This window comes from Crocuta crocuta, unplaced genomic scaffold (genome assembly GCF_008692635.1).
Source record: "Crocuta crocuta isolate KB4526 unplaced genomic scaffold, BGI_CrCroc_1.0 scaffold139, whole genome shotgun sequence".
NCBI classification, from domain to species: Eukaryota; Metazoa; Chordata; class Mammalia; order Carnivora; family Hyaenidae; genus Crocuta; species Crocuta crocuta.
In genome coordinates, this window is record NW_027533258.1 from 10,517,526 (window position 1) to 10,525,284 (window position 7,759).

The 7,759-nt window shown below is 56.5% G+C and overlaps 2 protein-coding genes across 2 annotated transcripts in view; one reads left to right on the forward strand and one right to left on the reverse strand.

Moving 5' to 3' along the window:
* The first annotated feature begins 3,383 nt into the window (after window positions 1-3,383).
* Window positions 3,384-4,779, forward strand: MED11 (mediator complex subunit 11). Its single transcript, XM_077746819.1, is given in 3 exon segments — window positions 3,384-3,515; window positions 3,517-3,610; window positions 4,266-4,779. Coding segments are annotated over 3 exon segments (300 nt in total). The 5' UTR covers window positions 3,384-3,447; the 3' UTR covers window positions 4,404-4,779.
* A 269-nt stretch (window positions 4,780-5,048) lies between these two features.
* Window positions 5,049-7,759, reverse strand: part of CXCL16 (C-X-C motif chemokine ligand 16) — a 2,974-nt gene continuing 263 nt past the window's right edge. Inside the window, exons 2-5 of the mRNA XM_077746818.1 lie at window positions 7,477-7,615; window positions 7,138-7,220; window positions 5,777-6,193; window positions 5,049-5,354 (exon numbers count right to left, since the gene is read on the reverse strand). Of these exons, the coding sequence (XP_077602944.1) occupies window positions 5,308-5,354; window positions 5,777-6,193; window positions 7,138-7,220; window positions 7,477-7,615 (686 nt within the window). The 3' untranslated portion in view covers window positions 5,049-5,307. The remainder of the gene's footprint in view (window positions 5,355-5,776; window positions 6,194-7,137; window positions 7,221-7,476; window positions 7,616-7,759) is intronic.

Below are 7,759 nucleotides of genomic sequence, written 5' to 3' on the forward strand. Positions count from 1 at the left end.
CCTTTCAAATACCTGCCTTCACACCCCACCCCACCCCTGCCCAGCGTCCGGCTCTGTCCACAGGCCCCCCTGCGTGCCAGCTCCAACACAGGGCCACGGAACTCTGCCAGAGAAAAATCACACGGCCACACGCGTTCATCCGTTCACCAAATACCTCGTAACACATCCTACGTGCCAAGACTGTGCTGCTGATGCACCTTTGGGGCCACTGCTAACTTACGGTCTCTAACCTTGGCTGGCCCTCAGTTCCTGGTGACCCTTCGTCCCTCTCCACGTTCCTGGTCACCTCCGTCTCGGGCTCCCGTCCCACCCACTACATTCCAAACCTTCCACGCTCCTAGTGACTTCTGCTGTGCACAGCGATGAGGCTGCGAGGGATGATTGATTTCAATTTCCCGCCTGCTCCCTGCGAGCACGGACATCTGTCCCGATTCTCTGTGCAGCCAAGGTCAAGCTGCCTTCTCCTGTTCAAAGCTCACCCTCCCGCGGTGCTCCGATCTCTCCCCTCGCAACTCCTCTGAGACCCTGATTCATCAAACCACCGCCCCCACCTCAACCTCTGCCCCTCTCCTCTGGCTCTTCCCCCAAGGTCTGTAAACCCTCACAAGCTGCTTCTATGCAAGGAAGGAAGGAAGGAAACCGAAGACAAGACACTCTTCCACACGAAATAAATGCCTCTTCATTTCCTCTCTACCATTTCACTTTTATCGTGTTGTTATTTTCCAAGTTACATATGCACGTTGTTTAAGGAGTCGGATATAACGACAGGGTCGGTACCCCTTCCCTGTGCGGCTCCTTTCTCCTCCGAGCCTCCTTCTCCTCCTCCCTTGATGTTTCACCTCCTTCAGATGTTTCTTGCGGTCTTTACCTCCAGATCTCCAAACAACGTGCTTATGATTTTCTTTTCTTTCTTTCTTTTTTTTTTTTTGTGCTTATGATTTTCAAGTATTACCTACCGGCGTCTGACCACACGAGGTGAAGACTGACCTCCTTTCCGCCCCTGCCCCCACCGGGGAATCCTTTCCATCCTGTCCGGGCGCCCCATACTCCGTGGAGGCTGGATCCATACTCAGTTCCTGCACTGTTACACTTACACATACGTTATCCGCAGTTGTCACGCGAGGTATCGATTACCTCTCTCTCCTTGCGCCATGTTGTTTTCCCTGAATAACTATCATTTCAAGAATCTGCTTTTTCTCTGAATTCGTCACTGATTCCACCCTAGATTCTCCTCCCAAAGCCTATACATCCTCTCAGTACATTCAGAACAGAACAGATGCTCATCTCTCTCAGCTCCGCGAAGACATCCGTCCAGAAGCCTTCTCGATCTGCTCCGTGCGGAGCGGGGTGTTCTTCACGCCTGTCACCCTGGACCCCCCTCACTAGCGTTCTCGTTCACACCTTTTTGGTCTTGAAGGCCTTCCTCGGGTCCTGGGTCCCGTAGCTTCCTCTTCTGCGTCTACTTCTAAAAACCTCCTGAGTAAGGGAACTTGGTAGAAAACAGTGAGACCTTCGTATGTATCAAAATGTCTTCATTCCATTTCGGCTGCTGTGAGAGCCCACGTCTCCCCAAACGTCTCTCCTCTCGGACCTCTGAGCCAGGAGCGCCTTCCCCCCAATTCCCCATTCCCCTCAGTGCCAGCTACGACCCAGGGATGTCAGCAGCCCAGTGACAGGACACAGCAATGCCCCAGAGCAGGGCTCCGCAAGTTTTACTGTGCACACACAGCCCTGGGCATCTTCAAACACAGACACTGATTCCGAAGTTCTGGGGTTGGGGGGCGGGGGCGCCTGGGCGGCTCAGTCAGTTGAATGTCCGACTTCAGCTCAGGTCATGATCTCACTGTGCGTGGGTTCGAGCCCTGCGTCGGGTTCTGTGCTGACAGCTCAGAGCCTGGAGCCTGTTTCAGATTCTGTGTCTCCCTCTCTCTCTTCCCCTCCCTTGCTTGTGCTCTCTCTCTGCTTCTCAAAAATAAATAAACATTTAAAAAAAAATTTAAACGAATAAACTGGGGCGCCTGAGTGGCTCAGTCGGTTGGGCAGCCGACTTCGGCTCAGGTCATGATCTCACTGTGCGTGGGTTCGAGCCCTGCGTCGGGCTCTGTGCTGACAGCTCAGAGCCTGGAGCCTGTTTCAGATTCTGTGTCTCCCTCTCTCTCGGACCCTCCCCTTCTCACGCTGTCTCTCTCAGAAATAAATAACACGTTAAAAATTTTTTTAAAAAAAAGAATAAATTTAACAAAAATAAATAAGTAAATAAATAAATAAAGTGTTGCTATTAGTACTTCTCGCTCTTTGACCCCTTCATACGATCCCCCTAAAATTTTATTTGGATTTTTAAAGGCGTGGAGTTGAACCGCTGGATCCCCGAGTTGAACTGAAAGTCTCCATTCATTTGCTAACCCCGTGTGAACTAGCTTCATTCTCCATCTTCCATAAGCTGTCAGGACGGAGCTTTCCAAGAGAAAGGTAAGCCTGGTCATAACGCACTTCTTAAGGATCCTTTAAGGGCTCTCAAGGGCTTTGAGAACAAAGTCCGGATTACCCAGCCCGCAAGCCTTCTTCCCGGATCGGCTCCCGCTTCAGTCTGGCCGCTGCCGCCCTCCGCTCACTGGGGCCGAACCGAACGCCTTGCTGCAGGCGGGCTGGGCCAGGCGGGTCCTTCTCGGCACCGTGCACCTGCCGCGCCGATCCCCTTTTCCAGCCAACCCCCCACCCACCTGGGTAATTAACCCTTAAGACCCGGTTCTAGCAAGGCTGCATCCCGGAACCCTCGCTCTGTGCTCCCGAAGGTGCGCCCTGGGCGTGTCTCTCCCCAGACATCGACGACCCCCCCCGTCACGTGGGGCTCCGTGCCCTTCACCTCCGGACCCCCGGACCCCACCAGGCAATGGGGGAGCAGAGAGGGAAAGGGGGAAAGGCTGAGATGGCTAAGCCTGTGCTTCAGCGGGGCTGCTGCCCGGGAGGAAGCGCTGGGGCGAAGCACGCAACACTCACCAAGTCAGGCTCCGCCGCGGCCCCGCCGGCCCGACAGAGGCCACGCCGTGCAGTCCGGAGGGTCACCCAGAGCTGCCGCCATCACCACCTGGCACCAGCAGATGCGCGATAAATTCTCATAGAAGAAATCGGAGATCCCAGGGCAGTGTCGCGAAGGCGGAAGGCTCTGAATGACCTCAGGCCGAGGAATGAAAAGGTTTCACCACCGCATCTTACCGCAGGTGGTCGCGAGGTGGCGGCGGCGACGCAGACCGGAGCGTGCGCACGGCACCCTGGGAGTTGTAGTTCGCCGGGGGAGGGCGGAGGAAGGGGAGGCTGCGCCGAGCATCCTGGGAATTGTAGTCTCAGCTAGAGCGCGACCTGCGCAGGCGCAGGCCGACAACCACTTCCGGGCTCGAGCGTCGAGATTGGCCGAGGGAGAAAACCCCGCGGAGGAGTCCCGGAGTGACCATGGCGACCTACAGCCTGGCGAACGAGAGGCTGCGCGCCCTGGAAGACATCGAGCGGGAAATCGGCGCCATNGCGGCTCTTGGACCGGCAGGCGGCGGCCTTCACGGCGTCGGTGCAGCACGTGGAAGCGGAGCTGTCGGCTCAGATCCGCTACCTCACCCAGGTGCGTGTGCTGGGGGGTCCTGCGCGCCCACCCGGCTCTCCGCCTAAGCCTTAGCCTTCGGGGATCATTGACCTTTGGAGCCAGACAGGACTGGGCCGTCCACACTGGCACCACGACCCAGCCGGATGACCCTTGGCAGAAGGGGGGGCAGAAGCCCTCCCTTCCAGGGCCGGCTTCTTCTTCTAAAAGGAAGTCTTAAAGGCGGGCGTGCCAGCCTCACTGGTCTGCGTCACACGAGCCACTGGGATGGGGAATTCCCAGGAAGGACTTGTAAACAATGCCTGAGCCACAGGACCTTGCACTCAGAAACTTGACCTGACCTGCGGGGCCTGAAGTGGCCACCTCCTGAGAAAAGGGACAGGTCGAGAGGGTCCTGAAGTCATTACAACAGCAACAGCCAGGGGCTAAGATTTTACAGCATGCCAGGGCTTGCATCATCTATTCCTTCAACAGCTTTAGGAAGTAGTTCTTGTTACCCACGTTTTACAGATGAGGTTGACAGAAGTTGAGTGATTTCCCCTAGGTCCCCCAGCCACCGCCCATGTGCCATAATGCATCCACACTCAAGGAAACAGTGAAACGAGAGACCCGATGCTGGGGTGGGGAGATGGGGAAGGGAAGGGGTGCCTCACCGATCGCTGTGAATGTCCCATAGGTGGCCACGGGGCAGCCCCACGAAGGCTCCAGTTACTCTTCAAGGAAGGACTGTCAGATGGCCCTGAAGCGAGTGGACTACGCTCGCCTCAAGCTCAGTGACGTGGCCAGAACCTGTGAGCAGATGCTAGAAAACTAGGCCAGGCAGGTGGAGCGAGAGCTCGGCGGAGCCCCGGCCCCTGCACCTGGGACAGAAGCTGGAGACCCATGCAATGGGAAGTGTGGGCCGCCACACGCGTGCCCTGCTGGCCAGCATCTGTGGGGACAAAGGGGCCGAAAGTGGGGGGGGTGGAGAGACCTGGCGGACCAAGGCTGCCCACAGCTCTGCCCCTGCGCTCCACGGAAGCGCTGACGAGCTCAGACAGACGGAGATTCAGACCCCAAACCCACTTCCTCCAACGCTGCAGCACCTGCCCTAGGCCACGGCAGCCCGGACCAACGAAGACATGTTCTTCATCGAAAGAAGCGAAAACAAGAACTAGGGGTTTTCGTAATAAAACACAGTCACAATAAAAGCAAGGAGCCCAGACTCTCATTGGAACATATGTGGGCGATTCAGGGATTGGGGAAATGAAACCAAACTGCGTGGCACCCCCGGGGGGCAGGGGTGGGAGACCCCAGGCTGCACTGTGACGGGTCAGGTCCGGAGAGGAAGCAGGAGGAACAGCCGGTGTGTGAAGAGAGAGCAGGGCAAGTGGGGAGACCCTCAGAGAAACTGAGCCCCAGAACTACACCAAGGGGGTAAGGGGGTGAAGCCAACGTCTGCGGAAGGAAGAGTCAATAATTATAAAAATAATCTTTAGTAATTAAAAACATACATGAAGAATTTATCGAATTGATCTTATGAAAAGGTTGATTTTACATAATTGTGTAGGAAAAAACCAGGAAGGGCCCACAAGGGGGCAGTGCTTGGTCATCTGCCAATTAACCAGAAAATCGCTACAGTGTCCATCCTTTGCCAGAGATCATTCTAATGTATCAATGCGACTCAGAAGGGGCTGAATAAGTCACAATGTCTGCCCCCACAGGCTTCCATTCTTAGCTCAAACGTCGGAGTCTGATGCCACACGTCTGTAATGGAGCTGCACATCTGGAAAAGAAGGACATGGAGAGATGAGCTCTGAGACCAAGGGAAGTTTAGGGGAATAGCTTGACCCGGGGAATTAGACCCCAAATCATTAGCCATACCTAGTAATGGCAGGTGCTCGGTAAAGATCTGTAAATTAAATGAACGGCTCCGGCCTTGCGCTATCTTCCTGACCTTGCTCCAAACCCTGCCTGGTTTTGAAGGTCAAGAATGGGTCCTCTGTGAGGGCGCCTCCCTCCCTCCCTCTTCTGTAGTCTCTAGCTGACTCTTCTCTCCTTGGCTGCGATCCACAGTGTAGACAGCCTTCATAACTGTCTGCCCGGGGCCAGGTTTCCAGCCAACTAGGAGCTACCAGGGGCAAGATCCCCACCACGGAGGCCCTGGGTCCCGGGTCCCCCGGAGAGGGGCCCAGAGCCCTGGCTTACCTGGAGAATGCTGCTGGCACTTCCTCTTCCTCTGGCACACGACATACAAGAGAACAGCGATGAGAAAGAAGGTGATGGCCAGGAGGGACACCACGGGCACCGTGGCTGATGTCCCCGATGTGGGTCCCACATTGTCTTCCAACTGCTTCTGCTTCTCCCCAGCCTCAGACCCGGCCCCGAGACTGTGGCCCACAGCGGATGTAGCGGTTTCACTGGCGCGGGTGAGCTCTTCACCCGAGGACAGTGCTCCAGCTGGCAGCGTGGGCGCCCGGGTGGACCGCACGGCAGGCGGCAGGCGCGTCGGGCGAGGGGAGCCCGGGTGCAAAGGCGCCGTTTCTGCGGGCTCAGGAGCCTGGGTGCTGGGGGGAGGCAAATGCTGCCGGGGGGCCACACTCCCAGAGTCCACGTGTCCACATGCTGGAGAAACAAGAAGTAAGGAGTCAGGGCTCTGAGAGGAGGGGCAAGGCGAAGGCGGTGGGTCAAGGAGAGCATCAGGGTAACCGGACAGTCAGGAGATGAAGGCAGAGGGGAAAGTGCGGAGGAGGAAGCAAGCCGCCCTCAACAGGGAAGCAGTGGAACAGGCATGCGCTCTGAACCGGCAGGTAGCGCGATCCGGGCTGGAACCCCGGCTCTCCCCCAAGCAGCCGTGTGACCTTGTCCCTTGTGTCTAAGCCTCTCTGGGACTCATTCCTTTCAGCTACAAAGCAGGGATCATTTCAGTGCCCAGGGCCGCAGTAGCTAGGAGGGTTTAATGAAGTAACGAAGGTCTCTGGAGCCTAATGTACATGCTGAAATGTTCGGGGATGAGGTGCGGTCACACCTGCAGCGGACTTGGAAATGCATCGGAAAATAAGGCGGACCGATGATGGACAGAAGGACGGACGGACAGACAGATGGGCATGCACTAGGGCAAATACGGTTTCCACGCCGGAACCCTGATGTTGTAAAATATAAGCTATATTTATGTGTGCAAACTACATAAAATCCAGAAAATATAAATATATTAAAGCCAAATACCGTAGAACCGGGTGGGGGGTATCTGGATGCTCACCGCACAGTTCTTTCAAGCTTTGTGTGAATCTTTGCATTTCCATAATAAAAGTCACGGTGAGTTATGTGGAAACTAATTTGACAATAAACTATTTGTAAAAAAAAATAAATAAATAACATGTTAAATAAAAAAAAAAAGTCACGGTGAATGATGCTGGGCAGACAGGGACGGAAGGGACTTTGGCCGGCGTGAGAAATAGGAAAGTGGGACGTCCCAGGAGAGGGGTTAGTCACAGAAGACTGTGAGGGGGAGGCAGCGGCCCCTGGAGACAGATCCCAGGGAGGAGAGGGGAGGAGGGGGAAGCTCGTACCTCTGAGATCAAAGCAGTTCACCAGTTCTTGAACCCACTGATCTTTGCTGCCCCCGCACACACTGCGGACCCGTAGCTGGAACCTGCGGAGGAAAGGCCTGGCCTCGCTCAGCTGTACCCCTTCTCCCAGCCCTTTCCTCGTTCCAGAGACGTGACCTCACCACGGAGAGCTGGTGAGGCCTTTCTCCCAGATCGGGAAAGTCCCAGGTGTGGGAAAGAGAAACCAAGGTGGAGGCAGACAGGGGCTGGCGCTCCCAGGAGGCCCAGTTTGAGCAGCGGGGGTCCCGGAGCCCCCGCCCCGGAGGCGCTGCCCTCCCCGCGGTCGGGGTGATTGATCACCGGACGTAGGAGCTACAGCGCTGATAGCCTTTCAGGTGCCTTCGGAGATGGGCCAGTAGCTGGCGCGCCGGAGGGGAGCCGGAGGAGATTGTCTGCCCGCAGTAACAGCTCCCGGCCACGCTGCCCTCGTTGCCATCGCCTGGGCGCCACAGGACAGAGGGAGTCGCGCAGGTCACAGGTTCGGGGCTCCCCGGCAGTTACCGAAGCTCCAACCCACCGCCCCGTTGCAGCCTCTTCGCTGCGTCCCGGGATCCGACCGCCGGGCACAACCCGCGTCACGCCG